The sequence below is a fragment of the Labrus bergylta genome, chromosome 9 (assembly GCF_963930695.1).
Source record: "Labrus bergylta chromosome 9, fLabBer1.1, whole genome shotgun sequence".
Lineage (NCBI taxonomy): Eukaryota > Metazoa > Chordata > Actinopteri > Labriformes > Labridae > Labrus > Labrus bergylta.
The window spans coordinates 16,020,563-16,045,962 of NC_089203.1; the positions used below are offsets into that span (position 1 = coordinate 16,020,563).

General features: G+C 41.7%; 2 protein-coding genes across 3 annotated transcripts in view; both read left to right on the forward strand.

Moving 5' to 3' along the window:
- The window catches only part of LOC109993034 (protein diaphanous homolog 1), a 78,477-nt gene extending 53,120 nt beyond the window's left edge, over positions 1–25,357 (forward strand). For both annotated transcript variants that reach the window (XM_065958694.1, XM_065958695.1), the window contains one exon: positions 1–25,357. This exon is cut by the window's left edge and continues 12,511 nt beyond it. The gene's annotated coding sequence lies outside the window, so the exon portion shown is untranslated.
- The window catches only part of LOC109990492 (protein diaphanous homolog 1), a 19,971-nt gene continuing 19,570 nt past the window's right edge, over positions 25,000–25,400 (forward strand). The window contains exon 1 of the mRNA XM_065959061.1: positions 25,000–25,016. Coding sequence (XP_065815133.1) covers positions 25,000–25,016 — 17 coding nt within the window. The remainder of the gene's footprint in view (positions 25,017–25,400) is intronic.

Sequence of the window (25,400 nt, forward strand, 5' to 3'; positions counted from 1 at the left end):
AATGTGTAAAGTAAGGCTGAGACTCACCACAATAATTCATAAGCGTTTTCAAGAACTGTGGTCTAGGGACCTCTTGAGCGTTTGTGTTTTTGTGTACCAGGGACAATGACTGTGTGTGAGTGTGAGTGTAAGTGTGTTTTTGCGTTCGTGTCATCGGGGACCACAGACACTGTCAGCTTCATTTCCCAACATCATGTAACCGAGGACAGCCTGGCCTTATGAGACCTCGAGCTGAAAAACAGTAAAGTAACACACGCAGACACGCACACGCAAAGTCGCACACACAGTCATCAGGGCAGAGGGTGGAATCTTGGCCTTGTCATGCTCTGCGCCGTAATCCAGTTTAGAAGGATTAATTAGGAATTAAGGAGTGTAATGTTATCAGAGCGTGATCCATTCACATGCGTGCACACCCGTGCACAACCACATATCTAACTCTGTTTGAGTGTGTGTATTTAGGGCAGGGATTATTCTCAACTCCGTATTAAAGTTAGAAAAATTATATGAGAAATTACTTTACTTTTTTCCATTATTCATTCAGTCTTCTTTGCTTTTTACTTTCTCTCTGCCCTAACTATACCTCCTTCTCTTACAGCCTTTCTTGTTTTTTATCCTTTCTTCTTATCACCTTCTCCTACTCAACACCCATTCTCAGTCTGTATTCTCCTCTTCATCTTCCTCTCATCCATATGTTCTAGACACATCCTTAAATGACTTTTTTGTCTTCTCTTCGCCCTTGTTTTCTGCCACTTCTTTCTGCTTTCAGTGCCTCCATTATGCTGTCTTTTGAGGTCCTGTGCTTTCATTCGGTGCTTTCATCCTCGCAGCCTTGCTTTGTCGAAGAGAGAGTGAGAGAGGTTTCTATAGCTTTCCTAGCCTTTCAAGGAGGCTTCTATGCTGTACCTCAATGTTCAGGTGTGTCTCTCTGTTGTCCATTTGGTGTATGGCTTCTCCATTTTTGATAGTTTTTCTTTATTTCTGTGCTGAATGGTGCAACTGGGGAGCCGCGCAGGTTACAATTGCTGGACTCAAGTCTCAGCCTCCTTGCTGTTTGAAACAGTTTTGCTTTCAGAGTTGAGTGAGTAGCTTACCTCTGTCCTTAAGACGATGCTTTCATTCCCCTGTTTTTTCCACTCCTCCACCGATCTAGCGGCTCATTTTTGGCGTATTTACTTGTGCAGCCAAACTCTGTTTGTGCTTTATCTTGCATATTTAATTAGAGGTAGACTGATAGATGAAAGGCAATAAAATAGCTAAATGATGAAGAGCAGGGTTATTTTTGTCTGCATTGGTGTTTCCTTCCCTGTAATTCTGTGTGTGTGTGTGTGTGTGTGTGTGTGTGTGTCTGCCCGCCTGCCTAGTTCAGTGATGTGTGTGTTGATTTTTCCTTAGGCAGACAGTAATGATATTGTTTTTATTAATGCCTGATTAAATTTTTAGCATGTGGCTGCTAAAGGCTCTTAGTGCTTTTCTAACACTGCCTAAGCTGTCAGCCTTGTTAACACACAAACACACAAACACAAAACGCCTCCTCTCCAACTTTCATCATGTCAGTTTCTTTCCCGTAATGAGCAACAAGCTCTTGAATCAAAACATCTCATCCTGTGCTCCCCGTTATTTATCCATCTCTCTTTTCATGCCTCTGGTGTATGCTGTCTGTCTCCTTTCTTTGGCTGTCTTCTGCCCTTCCTCCCCCTTTCTTTCTCACTCACACCCCCCCCCTCTCCCTCTGGCACTATTGGCAGCACTCTGTCTCTGTCAGGTGTGTGCTAGATAGCCTTCACGCCATTGACTTGGAGGAGATAGGCTTTGGGATGCCTCAGCCCCTATTTGACTTGATTCTTAACTATTTCCTCCTCAAAGAATAGGTAGATAGTTTCTTGTTTTTGTGACTATGTGTAGATTTGAGGGTTAATGAACATTTAATATTTGAAACTGGGTGCACTGCATGTTTCAGCTTGCTAAAAACCACACACTGTGACCATCCATTCGAAGTGTTTTGCTTTTTGTTTGGTGTTACCTTCAAGGCATCTGTTAATTTCTGCTCATGTCAGAAGAACCCAACACTTATTTTTGATAAGGTGCCGGACATTTAGTTTCATGCAGTGTCTTTTTCTAAGTCATCTTTAGTAATCCTAGTGAAAGGTGGGTTGGAAAGGTTTTCTCCACTTCATTAATATATCCATGAAATATCAGAAGTTTTCAGAAAGTCAAAACTTGGAAAAAAGATATCAAAACTGATGTACAGATAAATGGAGTTTGTGTGAGTGAGAAAGTTTCTTGAGGTCAGTTGTGCGTCACTCTTGCAGCTTCACAGCAGTTTGCATGATTATAATATATCAATCTACGTCAAAGAGATAAAAGTAGTAGCGGAGCGAGTGTGGGGGCAGAAGGTGCAGCCGCCTCAGGCCCACTGTTGTCTCAAGGGGCCCACTTTGAGCCAAATTTAACATGCATTTTGTTATTTAGTTGAATTTTCGAATAAAGTTAGTTTGACTAGGCCTGATTCTCTCTTTTCTTTTGCCAATCAAGACACACAAAGTATTTTGTAGAGCAGAGAGGGGCCCCCCTCCACTGCCAAGGGGGTTCTCAACTTCGGCAGCAAACAGCACCAGCGGGGTGCTGTGGCCTGTTTGTAATGTCATTGATTCCACCTCTTGGCACCCCCTTTGCTGGGCCCCCGCTGCTGTCTGGAGTTTTAAAAACCTAGTCGTCTGTCTGCTTTATTTCTGTTTACCTCGCAGTTTTTCGTAACATTAAAAGTGTAAAAAACTAAATAAAAAATCTTTTCTCATTGACAACTCAACCTGACAAGTCTCCTCCCGTTGTTAGCTCCAGTAACGTAAACACTACTAACCAAGTAAATAAACATGTTAGAGAGGAGCACCCAGCTAGCTCCGTACAGGAAGCAACAGTGCTGATGAAAACTTAATTGGTAAATTGTTTCATCATTATTTGTGATTACGCTTAGATGCTGGTCTTTTGTTTGTGGGTGTGTTGTAGACCGCCGTGTCTGCTTGGTTATCGTACTGTATGAACAGCAGGCCATTGCTTGCACACTGTTAACAAAGTTTGTTGTCGTGCGTGGGTTGATAATGTGTGGTTTTATTGTATTGTCTGTTTGGCTGTGTGGCTGGATGGGCGTCCAACTTCACTGAATGTTAAACTGTAGTTGCCTTCTATCTTTGGTTTCCCGTCCGGCTAATTAAGTCTGCTTTACTTGTTTAATCGGTGGAATATGCGCACAGACATATCAGCACTTGTTCTGCTTAAACATCAGCAGGTCACTCACTGAAGTCCCTGTCACTGTAATAGCACCCTTTGTAATCTGCAGCTGCATTTCTCTTGGTCCCGCCCCGTCTTGTATCTCCATACAGCTGATATTATACCATAAATGCTATACTATATTACTATATAGGCTACAGCATGTGCGATATAGCCTATAGACAGTTTAAGGGCCCACTATTGGTCCCCGCCCCCTCTGCACATCAGGTCATCTGATGTTCCTGTGATTAAAATCGACTCAACCTTTGGCCCCAAGATCACTTACTCCAATAACACTGTACAGTCCTTTAAGCCTGCCAGATGTTTGGCTTAGTTCAACTGCGAGATGTTGTGCTGATCAGATAACATACAGACACTTCACTTTAGTCAAACTAAAACAAATATGTGTTAAATAATATAACAGGGTGAAGCATCTTTCAATATATTATAACAAAGAGTAAGGTTTTTTTACTTGTCTTGAGATAATAGAGCAACTGTGGGAACTACAACTCCTTTGAAAAGTGCAAATGTTTCCTAAATTGAGTGTTGATTCTCAGCTGGATAATCAAAATATAGAAATCCTATAGATCACATGGTTCATGATAACGGTATTGATGTAAAACATGTAATGCAATGGTGCCTTCCGGGCTGCAATGCTTTATATTGGCCTTAAAGTATTGGAACAGTTAACACTTAAGATTTTGACATCCCCACTTCTTTTTTTTTTTTTTTTTTAAATAGTTCTGGGGTTCAGTGTTCAGAATTCTTGGCTTCTAACACTGGTCTTATTTGTTGGTTTGAATTGAGATTGTGTGTCTGTGTATGAGAGAGAGAGAGAGAAAAGAGAGAGTAACAAGGCCAGCTCTGCCTCCAGGCTGTTTGGCCCCAAACTCTCATCAGCCTGCTGGTGCTGAAACAGAGAACCTTCTGCCCCTTGCCACTGTACAACAACAACAACAACAACAACAACAACAACAACAACAACAACAACAACCACACACACACACACACACACACACACACACACACACACACACACACACACACACACACACACACACACACACACACACACACACACACACACACCATAAAGCATTCATAACACACACAATCAAAGTTTGTGACTAAATCACATTCCCCATCTCTCCCCATCATCCTAACTTGTTTTATCAGTGCATCCCATCTTCTTTTATCCACCTCCTTAATCTCTGTGCCTGTATCAGACACTTTCTATTCCCATATCTTTCCTTTGAGACGAGCTCTCTTTTCTTACTCCTCCACTTCCTTCATCCTTATCTTGTTTCCTTGCACCCCCGTACATCCGTAAGCCTAAGATTACTTTAAAATGTTTCTTGTCCCCCTTCCCCTCTTTTCCATCTCTTCTCCTTCTCGCTGTGTCTCCATTCCTTTCTACCCCCTCCTCTTCTTCCCATGTCTCTTCTCAGCAGTGGTTTTAATGCATTATGAAAATGGACTGGGGCTATGCAAGCGAAACAGGACAAGTTTGGCTGTTTAATGTGACTCCTTTCACTCCTCATCTGCCTCATTGGCAGCCAACAGTTGTGTGTGCCTGGGTGTGTGTGTGTGTGTGTGTGTGTGTGTGTGTTGAAAAGTGCTTCTTTTTGTGAGCATATTGATGTGTGCTCGCACATAGATATACATAATCTTTTGCTTCTTTTTTTGCTGTTAACACTGAAGGCTCAATCTGACCAGCACATCATCTGATCTTCATGTAGTAACACGTTCCTGTTCTCTAACACGGGCTTCCAGCACTCTTAACGACACATGCATGCACACACTTTGGGCACACATTAAACCGCATGAATAATAGAATAGACTAGGCAGACAGCATGGAACACATGTTTTCCCTGAGACGCGTGTTAATGGAAAATAGTGTTAAGGCATGCATGGAAGCATGTAGGAAGTTGGGAATGGGTGTTTATGGGACAGAGGATAACATCTACAGGGTGGTGTGGCCTGGATGCAATTCTCCCTATTTCAACCTCTCACACTCTTTCTCTCTCACAGTTAAACCAACCTCTCCTTCACTCCCTCCATTATTCCTCAGTTGTTAATTTGTGTGAAGTTTAAAGCTCTTCATCCCTGGAGAGAGGGGGAGATCATCCTGTGGAGACATGGAGGCAGATGAGCTGATTAGCTGGATAAAAAATGAAGAGTGGGAGGAATGCAACTGATAAAAGAGAGGCAAGAAATTAATATAATACAGTTTTGAATCCGAGGCCAACTGGTGACCACACAGCAACTGTTGGGTTGCTAGTGTGTGCTGTTTGACTTTTAGATGAGGGTGGAGAAATGTGTGGGTAGGACCAGTTCATTGAGCTCCATCATACCTTAATGTCAACTTGCAGAATTAAAATAGATTTGATAAAGCTGCTTGTGTTTGAGCCAGAAGTTTAATGAACTTTTGCTGTGCTACTTGAGAGAACAGTGGCATTGATTTAAAATAGCCTCAGTCTTTTCTTGTCATTTCTTTTTTTCCCCTTCCCAGACTCCCCCTCTCTGCCTCTCTGCCACCTCCTCTCTTGCTTGCTCTTTCTCTCTGATGTTGCAGAGAGAGAGTGTGTGTGCTCATGAGTGTGTGTATGTGTGGCTGGCGTTGGATATTCTGAGCGCGGGCGGTGTATGTGTGTGCATCAGAGTTTAATTGCGGTGTGCATAGAAACGAGTGTAATTAGCCAGCGCTCGCTTCCCTGCCGCCCGGCTAACAACCAGCATCCCCTCTGTGCTTGCCCTTTCTCTTTCTGCCTTTCTTCTTTGTCTCCCTCCCTCTCTCTCTTGTCTCATGCCTGTTGCCACAACGACGAGCCTCACTCCGCCATTGTTCCCTGCTGTTCTCTAAGAACAAAGGAGGAGGCTATTAGCTCCCTGAGAGAGGAGTGGTGGAAATGGAGGAGAGGGATAGAGAACGAGAGGACGGATTGCTGTGAGGATGGGATGATGAGATGAGAGTGTGAGAGAGAATTTGGCGAACAAGTGAGAAAGAAGAGCGACAGGCATGGAGAAAGTGAACACGGAAACAAAGACATGTTGGAATAGAGATGGAGTTTTGGAGATTTATCCCAAGGAGAAGAAGGAATGGGAAGAAGTGCTAGAGAAAGAACAGAGGAACTAGACTTAGAGAGAATCAGAGGAGGAGAGGCCGGGTGCGGCAGCAGAAAGAGCTTCTTTCTTAATTCTTCAGGAGCGAGAAGTGAGATTACACAAGTTATTTAATAAGATTCAGAGAAACCTACTTAGCCTCTCTGCACAGAGTTTCATCCCGTCTAGCTTTTCTCTCTATAATCTCTCTCTCATTGCCTACTTCCTCTTTTTGCCCTTTCTAAGTCCATTACAACCAGAATATGAGTCTTTGTGTGTTGGCGTGTGCGCATGTAAGTGTTCACAAATACACTCTGTACTTTTGATACACCTATAGCTTGTGTCCTTGCTCTCCTTGCTTGCAATTGTTTGTATGTGTGCAATCTGTGTGAGGGTCATTAGCAGCGAGTGTAGGCGGGTAATGCGCTGTCTGCAATGCCGGCCATCTGAATGTTAACAGATTGTAACACAGGACAGAAAGTGAATTTGGTTTCCCAAGGAAAATGGAGCAAATTACACTTTTATAGCTCTCTGCCACTATCCTTTGCTCCTGCCATTACTCACTGGGTGTAGCGAGAGAGGGGTAAAGGGAGGGAGGAAATGGAGAACAAGTGATTGGGAGGATGTCCTTTCTGAGGAGGACGGTTGAGGTATGATGGGGGAACTGCAGTTTATGGGGGGGAAAACAGGGACAGTTTTTAAGGAGTTGATAACCTCTTTGTCTTTTTGACCTTCTTATACAGATACAGCTCATGACAGAATCTCTTCTATTATCCCTGGGGAAGTTTAGATAATTGTCAAGATTGCCAAACCCAACTAATGTTCTCAATAACGTTCACATGTAATACTTCAAGTATAACCCAAATGGCAAGATGTACTGAACAGTTACATTTGGATAAAGATGTCCAGGTGCTCCTCATATTTACAGTAGTTGATTTAAAAGTTGGATTTATAGTATTTTTAGTGTCGAGGGAAATGTGAATGAGTTTTGAGTAGTGATGTAACAGCATGCCAGGATGTCATTTAATATATCATAAATAGTTTGAGTTAAAAAAATATGTTAAAAGTAGCATATTTACTCCATGAATATATCAGTGATGTGTCAAAGCATTCAGCTAAAACATGAACAAATATCTAAAGGAAACTTCTCAACATTTACACACAAATGTTTTGCATGTAGAGACTATTAAAAACTTTGACTATTCTCAAATATTACCTGCAGCTAAACATTTCTTAGTATTTACAATCATCTGAGTCGATATATTGTCCCTGTGCAATATGTGTGAATCTCTTAAGATTACACTTCTTAATCTTCATTTATGATATTTAACATAGAACAAGATTTGTTTGTCACTGGATATGTTTATAATTATGAAAACATTTTGTGAAAAAAATCTACGCAAATTGAACAATAAACCATGTGCTTACAAAACTGATAAGTTACCCATCCTCATTCAATCAAAAACAACAAATAAAAATGTCTCCACTTTTTCATGCCTGAGGTTATAAGTCTGAGTTATGTTTTATACACACAAAATATTGAGGTTAAAAGAGAGAAATAAGAAGTGATTAAAAAGCAGTAGAACCTGAGCGCTCGTCTGTCCTCTGACTGTGGGTTGATGGTTTTATATGTAGTAATACGATTCTGTTGAGTCCATCAAACACCCCTCTCATGTGCTCATTTTTAAAACATCAAAACATTTTAGTCACAACTTAATGTTGGAATAGCTCATGATGGGTGCCAGTGGCCTAGTGGTCAGTTTGCATGTGCCCAATGTACAGTACAGAGGCTACAGTCCTCAAAGAGGGCGGCCTAGGTTTGAATCCAACCTGAAGATCCTCTATCTCTCTCTCCCCGATTTCCCACTCTATCCACTGTCCTGTCTTTCTTCAAAAGCCAAACAAATAATTATAAGAAGAAGAAGAAGAAGAAGAAGTACAGGTATTAAAAAAAGAGACTAGCTTGTGATAACTGACAAACCAGTAAATGAACAGATTTATCAGATAGAGCTAACACTAGCTCAAGCTTGTCCCCAGCTCTGCTTATAATTAACTGTGAGAGTCTGATCACTGTTTATTATCTGACACCAGTTGACTTGACTATTACCTAAAGAGCTGCTTTTAACCTTTCTAAAAATGGTGGGACCTCCGTTGTAATATACTCCAAGCTCCTGGACTTTGTGAAGTGAAATAAGTAACAGTCTGACACAGACTGAGGTTTACTCTGTTGGCCATCATCTTTTAAGCTTTAATAGAACAAACACTGACTTGTCTTCTTTGTCTCCCTCCCTCTCTCAAAACGTGAGAGGATGCACGGGTATAAAAATATCCAAATAGATTTAAGGGGTACAGCGCCCACAAGAGTGAGCTCAGCAGTCGATAATACATTCATACCCTCGTCTGCATTTTGACCGTTTTAACAAAAGGGCAGCTGACACAAACTTAATGTGCAGAACTGTAATGGAATCTATGAGATTCATTTTTGTATAACCTGGCTCTCCCCTCTTGACCTCAGGTTAACTTAAACGAACTGTTTGACTCATTAGAGTTGGATTCCCTTTTAAGATTCACATTGCTCATGTTCACCTTAACAGAATGCATATATTATCTAACTCGCTGCTGGCTTTTGCCTGACTTTTTGACACTGCTAGATGTTTACATTTTAATGCCTGTGGCCAAAGATCATTCACTTTCATCACACAAATAATTAAATTGTTGCCCAGCAACAGACAGATTACATTTCTTTATTCCCCAGCGTAATAGTTGGCTAATAATGTTCTTCAAACTTTTCCTGCACATCTTGCCTCTCTCTGTCCATTGTAGACTTTTGGCAATTTTCTGTTACATCTGAAAATAAAGAATCTATATTAACATCAAGTTTTCATTTCAGTTCTGTTGTCTAATAGTAATGAAGAAAAAAAAAACCTTTCAGAAATAAAGTCCCCTTTAATTGAGGATCTTATTTACATCCATTGGACTGCTTCTTCTTGGTATTTGCTCTGCGTCTTTGAAAAATGCTGCAGAAATACTGAACAGCTATAGAAAAGCTCAAACAGCATTGTGATAGACAGTCAAGATCCTGCCTCACTGTCAACACATGGTAAAGCAACATGGGAAGGAGAAAGAGAGAGAGATCTTTTTGATTTGGGATTTAAAGTTAAGCTTTGCTAGGGAGAAACAGTAGTCAAGGTTGGCTCAAGGGCAACATTTCCCAGCCAGGCAGTGAATTCGTTAGTGTACAAGCGCACACATTTCCGCACACACGTATACACAATCATATGAGGATTCACCCGCCTGACCTGGCGGCTCCGTTTCCCTCCAGTGGGAGATGGGGAATATCTTTCCTAGTGATGTGTTGCTTCTGAGCATCAGAAAGATTGTATTCTTTCCTGGTGGTGGGAGCAGTGATGGGGAAGTGTCTCCATCACTCCAACCCCACCGCTCTCCTTCTGATTGTTTCTTTCCTCCTCTTCTCCTCTCCTCCCTCTTCCTTTCTTTCTGTGTCTCTCTGTCGGTCTCTCTCTCTCCATCTGCTACCCTCCCTGAGCTGACATTTGCTGTCAGCCAGCCTTATTATTTTGTTCTTCAGATTTCTGATTAGGATTCTGTCGTCCCCACTCTTTCTCACTGTCTTTGTCCCTCCCTTGTTTTTTGTCTCGCTCTTTTTCCTCTTGCCTTCCCTCACAAACATCTCATTCCTGTTTCCTTGCCTGCTCATTTTCTCATTTTTTGCCGCATTCAATTCAGCATAATATTATTCAGTCCATCTCCCAATATCACATCCTCTATTACACCTCTTTCATCTCTCACCATTTCTCTGTCTTACTCTGTTTTTTAAAGGTCAGTTTCCCCCTTTTTTTCTGTTCCTCCCTTCTTCTGTTTCTCCCCTCTCCCCATAAAGTTCTTGCTGCAGTCTTTCCCAAGGACTCTGTGTCTCTGGCTTTTAATTATACTCTGTGGGCCCTCTACCCTGTCCCTGTAGAAACAAGCTCCCCCCCCCCAACGTGCACGGTAAACAAAGTAAGCTCACAAATAAATGCCCAGCTGTTAATTCATGGAGGTTCAATATTCATATTGTTGAAGCGTCCTTGGGTTTCTTGAAAGGCACTATATAAGTCCAAGCTATTATTATTATTAATTCAAATGAATTACATTCAAGAATTAGACTTAAAACACACATCTATTGAAAGTGTTAGAGCTTGTTACCAAATAATTATTCAACCATATATGAATTATCTATGGTGTCGTTGAGATGTTCTCTCCATGCTGTGGTCCAATAAAGTACAAGGAGTTCATCGTGCAACTGGACAGCAAAGGAGACAGGAGACGGTTGTCATGGTGATAAAAATCCCTTGAGGGTATATTTTCCCCCTTCATTCTCCCCACAAGTGAGCATCCTGTCCAATTGCTCTGTTTTTCTTTCTCTCTCTCTTATTGCATCCCTCTCTTTGTCTCCCCATCCCTCTCCCTCTGCCTGTCACACTCCACTCTCTGCTTGTTTCTTTGTCTTCACCTCCCTCTCTCAGGCTTTTTTTTCCCTCTTTCTCTTAATATCTTTTGTTCTCATCTTCTTGTTTCTCTTTCTCTCTCCTTTCTTCCGTCCCTGTGGTCCTCACCTCTTGTCTAGCCGTCGAGGGAGGGAGAAAAAGAGGAGGGGAAGGAATGCTAATTTAGCCACCACAGTGACGGCGTGCAGAAAAAGAGTTAGAGAAAGGGAGAGGGACAGAAAATGTCACTCGTCTGAGGAAATGAGATGGGCATTGCACTGTGTATGTGTGTGTGTCTGCGTGCGTCTTAACAGAAAAGATCAGTATGACAGTCTGAGTGACATTTTGTGCAATTTTCCTCTGCTTTGCCTTGCTCCCCTGCTAAGTAAATGATATATATACAGGTGTGTGTTTTTGTGTGCAGGGGGAAATGCTAATGTGTGTGTGTGTCCACGTTTAGTTTTTTGTTTTTCAATCACGAGCAAGACCTGATTTCTACTCTTCATTGTTTTTAGAGTTAATAATAAGTCCCTCTCACTTCTTCGTTCAACTGCTCGCACTTTTCACCCCTTACTCATGTCAGAAATGTAATCACGTTCGGGGGCTGCAGTGAGGGAAAGAGGGGGGCCATAGTGGGAGGAAAAGAAGGGAGAGGAAAAAAGAAAGACTTTGAAAAGAGAACGTGGGGTAGAAGAAGAAAAAGGCATTTGTATGTGTACCCAATTACCACTCCAGCCTGCCCAAAGTCACCTTCGAAGAGAACGGACGCACACGCTCTCAAAATAGCTTCTTCCATCCCGACTCCTCTGTGTGTGTATGTGTGTTGGTTACAGTGGTGATGAGGTAGACTGAATAATGTAATGGCCTTCATTTCGCCCATCAGCTCAGGGCTTATTACGTGTGGGTCGTCTCTGTATGTAATTGTAGCTGTGTGAGTGAATGTGGGTGAGTGTGTGTGTGTGTGTGTGTGTGTGTGTGTGTGTGTGTGTGTGTCCTGTGTCTGATTGCACTAGCTGATTGAGTCCTAGCCCTGCAGATTTCAACCCAGGTCCTCAGCCTCTGATTAGGTGTTGTGATGTGTGAAAGGAGGAAATTGTGTGTGTGTGTGTGCGTCTGTTTGTTTGTGTTACGAGCGGCATGGCCTCTTAACAGTTTCTGCCACTCTGCCTTTGTAAGAGTTTTTATACATGTATGTGTGTTTGTTTGTATTCTTCTCCTCCTTTCTTTCTAAAGGCAGAGTTTCAGTGTTAGACCTCCTGAGTGACAGCATTACTACAAAGTGAAGACAAGAGACTAAAGGTTAAAGTTTGAATCAGGTCTAAATCAGTGTGTGGATGGTTACATGTAGAGCCTGTAGACATTGAAGGTCCTTACAAGTAACGCAATGCAAATGTCTGTGTGTGAGTGTCCTTGTTAAATGTGGCCTCGTTCCGCCTTGCTCCTTAATTAAGAGACCATAGGCCTCCCAGCACTGCCTGCTGTCCCACACTCCACTGGTGCAGGAAAGGACAGGAAGAGAGAAGAAAAGAGAGGGAGAGAGAGAGACAACCGAAAAATGAAAAAACTATGCATCAAAAATATTGAACGGAGAAGATTGATAGATTTAGAATGGAGGGGGGGGGGGTCTAAAAGAAGGATTGCTTGTGAATGACTGAGAATCCAGAGCAGACAAGGGAGAAAGTCTCAAGAAAGTGTAGATTTAGAGAGAGGATTAGAGTAGACTGATAGCACGTAAGGCCCATAGACATTTTCCATTTCCCCTGTTGAATTGATGCCTCTCATTTCCACAGCCGTCCATGCGCCAGATGTGTGCGTACGTGTGTGGTTTACAAGCTGTAATCTGTTCCATCTTATTCTTTACTTTCCATCTGTGTGGGATCTTTCGCTCTGTCGCTTCGCATCTCTCGCTATCACATCTAACTCACTCCTTGTGAGGGAGTGTGTGTGTGTGTGTGTATGTGCGGTTTTGTATGTGTGTGCCTATCTGTTGTTAGATACATGCCTGTACATTCTTGTACGCCTGCCTGGCTATCTCTGCTATTCTCTCTCCATCTCTTGTCAGTGTGTGGAGAGTGGTGAGATAGTGGGTTAAATTTTAATGGTGCTGCCATCTCTCAGTAGCTCCTGAAAGAGGGCCAATGCAGACTGACACACTCACTGAGCCGTGAGAAGAGACAAGACGGGGAGAGGAGCAATAGCTAGCAAGACATACACACACACACATGCTAGGTCACTGGTGCACAGTACAAACAACAGGTAGAGTGGAGAAAATACTCCACAGTCTTTTTTTTTACGATATTTTGGGAGCATTTTATTGAATTAAAGGAAAAATGTAGTTGTAGGGCAACTTGTGCGATTGTTGTATTTTAGCTAATATGTTAGAAAATATACCATTGCAGTTACTATGTCTACCGTAGAGATTTTGGATATCAGTGTTCTAGCTGTTTAAATAAAAAAGACATCCCATCCAGCTCAGCCTGCAGATTGGATATGTAAGTAGCTCTGTAGGGCTAATATTATCACTTTATTTCATTCATTTTGGAGAAGCTTTTGTCCAACTATATGTTCACAATATACATATGTCAGCAGTGTATCCTAAAACATGGATTCCTGAATATGTCACTCTTACATCAATCATTTAAAGTTACACAGGTACCAGAAATCTCTCCATACACAGTCCCCCCTAGGAATGCATGGAGTGAGCACAGAGGCTCGTCTCTGGTTGGCAGTATGTGTGCATGAATCAGTGAACTCAATCACACAACGACACGCACCCACATACACACCAACACTCGCACAAGCACGTGCCAGTCTCTCAGCCACATTGTGCCTTGATTGTTTTCATTTGCCCAGGCGCACATCGCTGTCTGATTGGCAACATGTCCCCTGATGGCTCACTAAGCGCATGCTGGGATTAGGTGTGTACTTTTTTTGTATGTGTTTTTTTTTGTGTGTGTGTGTATGCATGTGTGTCCCTTTGTCTATCCCCAACTACAGCCAATTCCCCAGAGAGGCCAGCAGACAGATGTTCCAGAAGAGGATTTGCGCGTCTGTCTCCCTGTTTAAATATCTATTCCTCTTGTTAAGTTTATTTGAGACGTGGTTGTGTTTTTTTTTTGGAGGGGAGGGGGTAAAAGTGATTTTACAAACTAGAAAGCCTGCAGCACACCAATGGGTCTTTTATGAGAGAGACTTTTCCCCAGATTCCCACGCAAAGGTGGAGGTTGCCAGATCATGGTTGTCATCTCCCTCCAGCTACTTAGTTTGACTATGATCCAGTGTTATTGAAGTATTTCAAACACCTGCAGTAGTTTTCCCAAAGCTTTGCAACAAAGAAAGAGCTTCATACACACATATGCAAAGAAGTGTTCGCCTTTTTTTCAGCATTATGGATTGCACGATGACTGAACTAGTTTTCCCAATCATTAAAACACACTTAGTATGATTTCTTTGTGTTGGTATGAATATGGAGATAAATGTGCGTCCGTTAAGTCAGCTAATCATTATAATTGAGGCGAAGTCTTTGTGAAATTGGCTTCTCATTTCTTTCTTCCTTCTTCTTATTCTGTTTACCGTATCACACAATCTTTCTTCTCATCCTTATCTCTCATCCTTTTTGCTCCAAAGTCTCTTCCCCACAATGCTTCCTCCCATAGCAATTGCTCCACTTTGTTACTCATCCCCTTTATCTCTCCTCGAGCTCTGCTCCTCATGTCTCCTCTTCCCTTTCTTTTCCCTCTCTTCTCTAGTTTCCTTGACTTGGTCATATTAACATGTTGGCTGCAAAAGAAAAAAAAAAACTGTGACAAGCACAAGAATTTGTTTTGCCTTTGGTCAGACACACTTACTCAAGTCTGTGCTTGTGCATGTGTTTGTGTCCTGCAAGCGATGGCTGACATTAAAAAAAGGCAAAACTCCCTCCTCCTCTCTAGCCCACTCACTGGCTCTTGGCCATGCTCAAGGGGTAATTAGACCTAGCAAAACTGGCCCTCATCCTCCTCTTTGCCACATACTCTGAGTGTATGTGTATACATATATGTGTGTACATGTTCCTGTGTGTATGTGCATGTGTGCCAATCTTTCCACCATGCGGTCAAGTCACAATTGCTAATCAGGCCTGCAAGTCTTGCCTGAAGAGACCAAGAAAAGGAGAAGGAGGGGGGGACTAGAGCTGTGGAGGGAGGGGAAAAAAATGAGTGAGTGCTTTCCTTTGTCCTCATCACTGAAGCAGAGATAAAGACGAGTGAAGGGATGGATGGTTGGAGACGAGAGGACAGAGACTGAGGGATTAACAGCGGATGAGTGTGTGCTCCGTCCCTGCGACGAGCTTTTAACTGTCCTCTGTGGCATGACACCGTGTAGACCTTCATTTTTCTCTCTCCTCCTTTCATCTATTTTGCTTTGCATAAGTCAGAACTGCTTGTATTCATAAAGTGCCTCTCCATCACTTACTCATGCTCTTTCTTTGCACTCTCCCTTTTTCTTGCTCTTTCTTGCTCCCACTCGCTCCCTGTCTGCTATCTTTCTATAAGGTAATAATGAATATTTGAGGGCTGACAGGAGCCAAGTACCTAATCCTTTTTGCCCAGAGCAAAGTGGGCCTCATGGGGTGCATGTGTGTTACAGTTCATATAACTTTTTAAATGAGATAGAAACCCAATTTATAAGTTTTCATTTCTACCTCTGTGCTGATGTAAATGAGACTTTCTGCATGGTTGTGAATATGTCATAGACACCATCAGGGTGGACAGTAGATGTGACAAGCAGGGAAATGTCATTCAACTCTGCAGGCAGCTGGCATTACATAGAGAGAGTACAATTTAACTGTGTGACCTGAGTCCACTGCCCATGTTCAATGTAGGTAATGTGGGCGTGCAAACTATATTTCCCTAATGGGAACTCAGAAGTATAGAGTTATTGGCTGTTCTTAACTGCAGCTCTGATAGGCTATATTCAAATACAGTATGAGGGATTGTCTGACCTTCACAGATCTGTCTGTACGAATCTTATCTGTCAATCTCTCTCGCTCTCACACAGACAGACACACACACACACACACACATTGAGGCATCCAAAAATGTAACTTCTTGCCGTATATAGAACCAGGACCAGTGAAGACTGAACCCCAGCATACTGGAGAGTGATGTACAGAGCTTCCCATAAGAACTCTCTCGCTTTGGACATCTCCACATTTTATTGTGTTATAGCCCCAAATTTAAATTGATTTATTATTTGTTGTTGTTGTTCTTTAAATTGATTGACACTAATATAGTCCATCATTTTTAAGGAGGGTGGATTTTAACATAGTGTTCACATTTATTTTCAACTACAAATCTAAAATGTGAGACCCCTAAGGAAGATCAGGTCCAGGTAATTGCCTTCAGAAGTCATATAATTGATTTATAAAGTCCTCTTTTTGCAGTTTAATCTTAATTTAAGTAAACCTCTTCTGTAAAGGACTCAGTTTGTTAGAGAACAAACTTTCTAACTCTTCATCATCAAGGAGCTCGCCAAACAAGATGGGGATAAAGCTTGGAAGAAGCACAAAGGAGGGTGAGGTTTAGTGTTTGATCAATCAAACCATTTAATCAATCTTAAAGAAATGGACAGAATATGGCAAGAAAACAATCCAGCAAAATCAAGCAGTGCGTCTACACAGAGGAGTGGGAAGAAAGAAAGAGCCTGGCAGATCCACAAGCTCAGGTGTGACCATCTGTCCACAGGACATTTATTGGTTGTGCACTCCACAAATCTGGCCTTTATGAAACCATAGCAAGTAGAGAGTGGTTCATTAAATTAAGCTGTTAAAAAAAAAAAAAAAAAAAGTTCCCCACAAACCATATGGGAGAATCAGCAGACATTCTCTGGAATGGACTCTGATTGGATGGGATGAGACTTGAACTTTTGCCTCTGGTTTAAAATCACTGTAGCACACTGCAGTAATAGTAGTGCATTCTGTTGAGATGCTTTTCATCAGCAGGTACTGAGAGACTGGTCAGGATTGAGGACAAGATACAGTAGAGTCGAATACATGGCAATACTTTTTCAGGCTTTAAGAATAGAACCTCGAGACTGAGGTAGAGGTCCACCTTCCTGCAGGACCATGACCGTAGCTTTACAGTCAGACAGCCAGAGCTACTCTGACAAGGCTTAATGCAAAGAATGTTCACGTCTTAAAGCCCCCGTCAAAGCCCAGAGGTCAAGCCTCTGTGGTGAGACTTAAAAATTGCTGTAAACCGACAGTCTCCATCCTGTCAGTGCTGAGCTTAAGGTATTTTGTGAAAAAGAATGGACAAGAATTCAATCTGCAGGAGTGCATAAACTTGTAGACTCCAAAAGACTTGCAGCTGTATTTACTTGAGGGTGTGGCTGTGGCTCACTGGGGGAGCTGTGTTTCAGTGGTAGAGTCCGTCGTCTCTCAATCTCAAGTTTGGGGTTTGATGCCCAGCTCCTGCAGCTATACATGTCCGATGTGTCCTTGGGCAAAACACTTTAAATAGCAGCTTCTGCCATCAGTGTGTGACTGGGTAGGTGTGACCTGCGGTGTAAAAGCGCTTTGAGTAGTCAGAAGATTTGAAAAGTGCGATACAAGCTCAAGTCCATTTACCATTTGAATAGTTGAGCGTGCATGTCTTCTTTACTCCTTTTTTTAAATTAATTTTTATGACATTCAAAAATATTTTCTACTTTCAAAGCATGTTATGTCAATCTAATATTAAAGAGCCAAAATATGTCAGTTTAAATTCCAGGTTGCTAAATGTAGATGAGTCCAAAGCAGGGTGAAGACTAATGCAAGGCACTGTAATCCTCTCTCCTCCCCGTAGAGGGAGTACTGTGCTGTGAAGGCCAGTGCAGCGTCAAGGACATTCACAGTGTGAATAACAAACACCAAAGCACCACACAGACTACCAGAGTACTACAGGAAAAACTACCTACATGCTCAGTGAGTCACTCAGTTAGCCGTTCAGCTGCACAAACTTACACACACTCACGCACACAAAGACAGACACAGCTGCTTTGTGAGTTCAAACATTCAACCGTGGTGTCTCTCTGTTGTCTCCATGTACCCCATTAAAGTCTCAGGTGTTGTGGCTGGCTCAAGGTCACTTCTGCATCGTCTTTGTCCTTTAAACTAACTTCTCTCTATCTCTCCTCCCTTTTATTTGCTCATCGTCTCAGTTTTCACACCTTTATTTGCTCTCTCCTCTTTTGATTTGATTTCCTTTTCTCCTTTACACTCTGTAGCTCTCTCTCTCTCTCCCTCTATCTCTCTTCCTTGTAATTAGCCGGTGTAATTGCTGTAGTAAATCTTTTCTGCTGTCCCAAGGAGACTGGCTGATATAGGACTGATTTAATAAGCACACCATAGCAGCTCACCTCTCCTTGTCTGTGTGTGTGCGTGTGTGTGTGCGTGTGTGTGTGTGTGTGTACGTGTGTGCGTGTGTGTGTGTGTGTGTGAGATGGGGGTGTCTGACGGTGTCCTCTGTTATTTGCTATGGGGATTTATGGGCTGTTTGTGTGGTTTCAGCAAGTGCAAATTCAAGTTCAAGGTAATGCTGTGTCGGTGTGTCGACTGTAGTGCACCCTATCAGTAATTCGGGCGGCATACTCCCAGTGTGTGTATGTGTGTCTCATCAGTGATGCTGTTACATGCCTTGTGTGCGTCATCGCTGAAGACCTTCATGGCCAGAAGAGCAGGGAGAGGTCAGAATGGCCCTGAGAGAACAACACCGACACACACACGGACCCACTATTTCTACACACTTCCTTTCACTCTTCCCACCTCTGTGTCCCCACTTTTGTCCCCCCTTTGCTGTCACATAAACACACAATCAATCACATTTTTACTTCTAGTTTTCCTCTTTCTCGATCTTTCACATAATAAGAAGGACTGTGAAGGTAATAAACAGTGTATCCAGGTGTTGGGCTTTGTCTGCCTTGTTCCATCCAGCAGCAGTACACTATATTCACCAGTGGAGGGCACTGTGACTCCACAGATAACCTTAACCTCAATGAAGGACCCACACTTTTTACCTCCTTTAGTCAAAACATTTAGATCAAATGAAAACATTAAACTCTATATGAATGTTTTTTTTTAATTAAAGGCAATTAAAAATATATTTCTGTGTTTTTTTTAAATATCTGTTTAAGGTAATCATCAACAGTAACTAATGGAGTTGGGTTTGAAAGTCTTTGGGAGGTTTTTGCAGTTGTTCAAATTTCAGGTCAATTGAAGTTATCCACCATCCAAATGTAAAAAAAGAAAAAACACATTTCAAACATTTAAACACTAGTTTCATCCAGATAACCTCAGGCAAACACATCATACAACACATTTATACTTTTATCATCTATCTGTAGAAGCATCAGTTTGACCCTAAATAAGTCGTAAAAGATGCCATGTTACTCAAAGCTAAATGGCATTTATTTTTGATCTATGAATATATATTATAGTGCAAGTTATTAGATTTGTATTTGTGAATTTGTTAAGACTAATAATTTGGCAAAAAAAATCTAACAATTGTCTTCATATTTAGGCTTGATTTATTAAAAAAAACTGTTTAAAAACTTCATTGTGAGTCTAAATTTAGAAGTTTGGCTTCAGCAGTCCAAGTGTCATAAGGAGATCATACATCTGTGTACTTCTGATTCTCTATATGTAACCAGTTATGTTACTTTTTTATGTTTTTAAACAAATGTAGTGATATTTTCCAAACTATGAGCTGCAGTTACACTAATCATGCACCAGGGGTGCGCAAGTGAGCACTGTCTAAGCCCCTCCCTCAAGCCCTCCCCAAGCATCCTGGCCCTCCCACATCCTGCCCCGTCCCCCCTCCTCACTGCCCCACCCTGCCATCTGGTTCTTTTCACACAATCACACACACACACACGCGCACACACACACACACACACACACACACACACACACACACACAGGATTTTTTTCTTCCCATTTCCTTTCACATTGAAAAACAGGATGAAGGGGCTCTTTCAGACTCAAGGTTACCGTGGAAACCCCCTTATTCTTCTTCTGTCAAACTTGCCTACGTTGTGACACACACACACACAGACGCACACACTTGTAAAGAAAGTGACAGAATGTTGGACATTTAAAGTTTAAAGGGACCAAGGCTACAGCTGTCCTTCTGTCTGCTGTAGTTTGGGCCTTTGCTTACTTTAGACAAAGGACTTTACCCCCCCCCCCCCTCCCTTTTCTTTTTCTTTTTTGCCTCAGTTCCCCTGTAGTACTAATACATTTTTACATCCATAAAGTAAGCCATCTTGTACTAAAAGCACCATATTTCCGTATTTAGTATTGTTGATGTTAAATCTTGGCAAAATATGTGTTTGTGTCTCTGTGTGTGTGGTTCTTTCTGTTGAGCAACCCCCAGCACTTTTTCCTAAGAACTGCTCCGCCTGTAGATATTAATGTTGAAACTAGAAACCCTCTCGTCTGTTCCAGTTAAGACTGTCTCCAGCCCTGGAATGCTGAATGGAAAAAACTTAGTTTGAAGTTATATAAAGTTAATGTTATGCTTTTCTCCTATCTTGCCACAAGAGGGCCAAAGAAAAAACACTTTGGGGGCTACAGATATACAATGGAGCACATCATCTGAAAGCTCTTAGTGGGTTAAAAATAAACTGCAGCGCTCCACAAGCAGGGAGTGGTGATGAGTGAATGAATAGACAGAATGAAAAGGCAGAAAAAGAGATAGAAAAGAAAATCAGGCTTTGCTTTCTGGGAGGGAGCTAGAACTATTCTTTGTGTTCAGAGTATTCAGGGATAAAGTTTACTCTCTTTGTTCCTCACTTTCAAATCTTTGTGTATGAACTTTCTTACTCTTTTTAGGCCTTACTTTTTAAAGCTTGGCTACCCATCACCTTCTTAACCACACATTTTTTCCTTTTAAGGAGTGAGAGAATGAGAGAAGGGGGGGGGCTGAAGGACACACTCAGGTCTGCTGACTGATAAACAGACTCCTCTTTGTGCAGTCAGAGACAGACAGACGTGCACACATGCACACACTTAGTTACATATTGACAGGGACCTCTGAATGATTTGGCTCCTCATGATCATGTGGCCCCCCCCCCCCCCCCCCTTTCGCCCTCTTCCCTCTTCCCCCTTCATCTATTCATTTTATTTCTTTTTCCCCACTTAATTGAAAACAGAAGAAATTGAAGTATTTAGTTTTTCCTTTCAACACACACATGCATGTCCGTGTGCACAGGCACACACACAAACACACAGACATAACCTCCCCCCCTCTTTTTTCATCATCTCTCAGTGCCAGGCAGCTGTTGGGGAGACGAGGGGGAGTTATTCCGGGAAGTGTGTGTGTGTGTGTGTGTGTGTGTGTGTGTGTGTGTGTGTGTGTGTGTGTGTGTGTGTGTGTGTGTGTGTGTGTGTGTGTGTGTGTGTGTGTGTGTGTGTGTGTGTGTGTGTGTGTGTGTGTGTGTGTGTGTGTGTGTGTGTGTGTGTGTGTGTGTGTTTCCATATAAGAAGCCATCTTTGTGTGATTTAAAACATAAAGGCAGCTGGGATAATAAAACATGTGGATGTTAAGATGTCAGCACTCCACAAGTTTGTTCCCATGTGCATGTGTATGGCATTGTGTGTCTGTGTGTGTGTCTACTCTCACATGTGTTCTGCCTCTATCATCTCCTCCCCCACAGTGACTAAGTGTTACAGGGCGCAGTGCTACATGCTCACCACTAGAGGTGCCATTGGCTTATAAATAAAATGGGCTCAGCATGTGGAAACCACCAAGCAGCCATTTTACAATCTCCACACCAGACCCCATTTTATGAATCAGCTATGATGTCAACATAGCTAAGCCTGATTCTATTGGCTAGAGCGCAGCTGCCACTGTAGCTGTAATAGTGTGGCTGCACGCACACACACATGCTCCCTTCCCAGCTCCATCCCTCCAAGATCAACACACACACACACACACACACACACTGACCTAGTGACACAATGCCTTAACTAGGTTCCTCATCTTGTTAGCTAACAGGATTCTTATTCTTTGAGATAATACAGGGTCTTTTCTTGGTTTAAAATGAGGCGGTGGTGGTACCTTATACATGTGCAGATGTACTGTGCTTACTGGCTCCACACTTTGACAAGCAACATCAGGGATTCTAATAATTCTATAATTGAAGATAGGTGAAACCTAATGTATTATACAAACTCATGTGCCCTGTTCAAAATTAAAATCAATGCGACATAAACCCTAATGTTTTTAAATCCACGGTTAAAACCAAGGTGTTGGATTAAATTAAGTCTGGTTATCCTCCCCCTGGAATTGTTGAGCATCAAACACTGTAATTCTTGTATTCTGGTGTTTTTTTTGTACACCATTTTGGCAAAAATTATTTATTTATTCTTGTTTTTGTAAAGGTACATGATTTCATGTAAATAATAAATATCTTACTTCCTGCCTGGATGTTAGATTTCACATTCTATCAGATTTAAAGTGTTGTCATTCACATGTAGTCTGATGATGAACATGAAGGACACAAAGAGAAGTTAATTCTTCACCTGAGCTGTTTTATCTTCCTACAGAATTATTAATTATCCAGCTGTTAAAGGTTTTGGGCTTCTTTATGCTTTGATTGTAGAGACAGTACAGTAGTCCTACAGTACCACGGGTCGGACCTGCACCCGGACTACCCGCCTCAAGGGCTACAGCCCCCGAACATGGGTTTTGCTATCCTACTTGTTTTTATCATTCTTCAAGTTTTTTCTTCTGTGGTATTTCTACAATATGTAGACCCGGCCAATTAAACTGATTCTGATTCACATCGCTGTAACCAAGACGTGATGACACTGAATATTTAACAAAAAATATTTATATGAATTATACTCTGACCATGACAGAGAGAGAGAGAAAGGGAGACAGAGAGCATATATGCATATGGACTGAAGCGCAGACACAAAACAAAAATGGAACATTTAATCATGAAGCCTTGTGTTTCTCTGTGTGACTCTCAGGTCTGTCAGTGAAGTTTATAAAGAAACAACAACGCTGCAGTCTGGAGTCTCTAACAGTCACAGCTGTCTAAAATGAACGATCCCTATGCAGACTGAACACACTTTAAGAAATTTGCATAGGTGTTATAATTGAATTGATTGATTATGATTGATTTTAATAATCATTGTCAGAGAAAATGTTAATGGCCGTCGGATATTTGTGTAGGGCATGTATGTACAGCAGTGTAGCAAAGAAAACACAAACACTCTCAAAGAAAACTTACATCTTCCTCTATCGCTTTTCTTCTTTTTTTGTTGTTTAGCAGCGCACTGGATTGTTTCAGATACAGCGCTGCCACCATATCCACATAGAGCTGTAACTGCAGTTAGAAATTCACCAGGTGCTGTACTACTCACTGTAACTGTAAAACTAGACTCAGAAAACAGACGTTGATGAGGGCCAGGGTCAGTAGGAAATTTCAACTTTTGAATGCAGGAAAAACACTTAACATATACTGTTCAGATTAGACCTTCATCTATTATATATAGATGTGTGCCTGTTTGTTCTTTACAAGTTTGTTTGTTCATTATTGTAGCAATGTGAGCGCGGAGATTTGAATAGGTTGAAGCTTACACTGTTTGTGGTAGTAAATGAAACATCACTACATCTCTGTCTTCACTTTAAATGTTTGAGTAAATGAATGATTTTGATCAGGCTCCACGTTTTTGACTCTGTCCTGAGATGTTGATTTATAGATCCTTGTCACTTCTGAGCCTTTCAGCTGTGACTGGCTTTGTGTATGTGTTTGGTGAAGATATCCGTGTTGTTTCCTGTCAGATGTCCTGATGGCTTTTCCTGCCCATGTGTGTGCGTGTGTAATGGTTGACTTCCTGCGATGCTTTCCTGCTCTCAGCAGGGACTATAGCGTCAGTGTGGGACACACAATAGTGTTGCTGATTCATGGTGCTGATACACAGCTGATTATACTATCTAACACAAATGATACGCAAACAGGAGAGGTGAAGTGTTAAAAAAAAAAGGTCCGCTTGGCTTGAAGTTTGAGTCTGACTTAAGACGTAAATGATTGTGATTCTGGGAGAGGAGTTTCACTGACCTGAAGCCAACTCTGAGTGAAACAATGGGACTTATTGAGGCCACAGTGCTCTAGCTGACTGTCTGTTTTGTGTGCATGTGTATGTTCTAAATGAATGAGATGAGCAGCTCATTAAGAGGCCTGGACTCGTTAACAGACTGCCGACACGTTGGCCTCTCAAACAGAGACAAAGAACTGTTTGACTGCACATATGGAGGGATGGAGAGACGGATGAGTGACTTGTTATGTTGACTGTCTCTGTTGAGAATACTTGCAGTGTTGCTGTTTGAATGAACTTGAATGTGGACTTGTTGTATACAAAAATTGGAATGACAGTGAGCAAGTGAAATGTGCAGCACAGAAAGCTGTGATGGGGTTAACCTATATATTCATGTCAAGTTAATACAAACAGTTGAACAGTTCTAACTTTGTCTATTTCCACATTTAGTATTTTTTTATTTTATTTTATGGTTACCATTGTATCGGTCCAGAAAGACTCATCTGTTGTCGTGAGACACTTTATTTTAGCTTCTGACATCATTACATGAGGTCACAACCCGGCAGAGGAAACAGGTGAGCTGCTCAGCACAGGGGATTCTTTTTTATTTTCTATTGTTTGTTTCAAACAGCACTTTAAAAAGAGGGACAGTGTGCTATTACTGTACACACTGACACTGTACTGGCACCCAGTTTCCAGACGGTGATTCTTGTTTCCTGTTACTGTCTGTCCTTTACATAAGCAATGGACATACAGAGAATTAGATCAGTGACAATCAAAGTGTTCAGCAAAGTTTAAGTTATACAAATGTACAAAGGGCTGATGAGTTCCTAGAACATCTTTAAATGATAGTAGTAATAAAATAAATCTTTCACCATTTGAATTTGCACAATTTTAAACCAGTAAATGTTCATGCGCACTTCCGACATTTTTTTTTTACAAAAGATTTAAGCATCAACACTGAAAAGTGTTTGTTCTGTTCTTTCAGACGAATGTTAACTTGACAATGAGTGGTTAGGTATTATTTGCAGAAACAAACAAACAACAGTGACATCCAGTACTCTGCTGATCTTAGATCAGATGTGTCCGTGCACACGGTGGGCTGCTATGTGGTCATGTGCTTGTTCATCTTTCACTCCGTATTCTCATCCGGTGCACATTCACCCCCACACACTGACAGATCCTTACAGTCACAATCCTGACCTTGTCAGAACAATAAATGCAAAGTGTTTTTATAAACTGTGTATGTGTGTGTGAGTAAGCTCATTGCAAACTTTAAATGTCTTGCAGCTAACAAACGTCCAACCATATTTACCAGGCTTCCACACATCATGGACACATTTCCCCTGGTGATAAAGCCATTTCATAGAGTTCAGTCTTACCTTAGGCCACTGATACAATAACCCTAACACCTTCATGACACCATACAGTTGGAAGAGAGTGATACAGTGAAGGCTGTGCCAAGTATGTCAGCTTTCAGC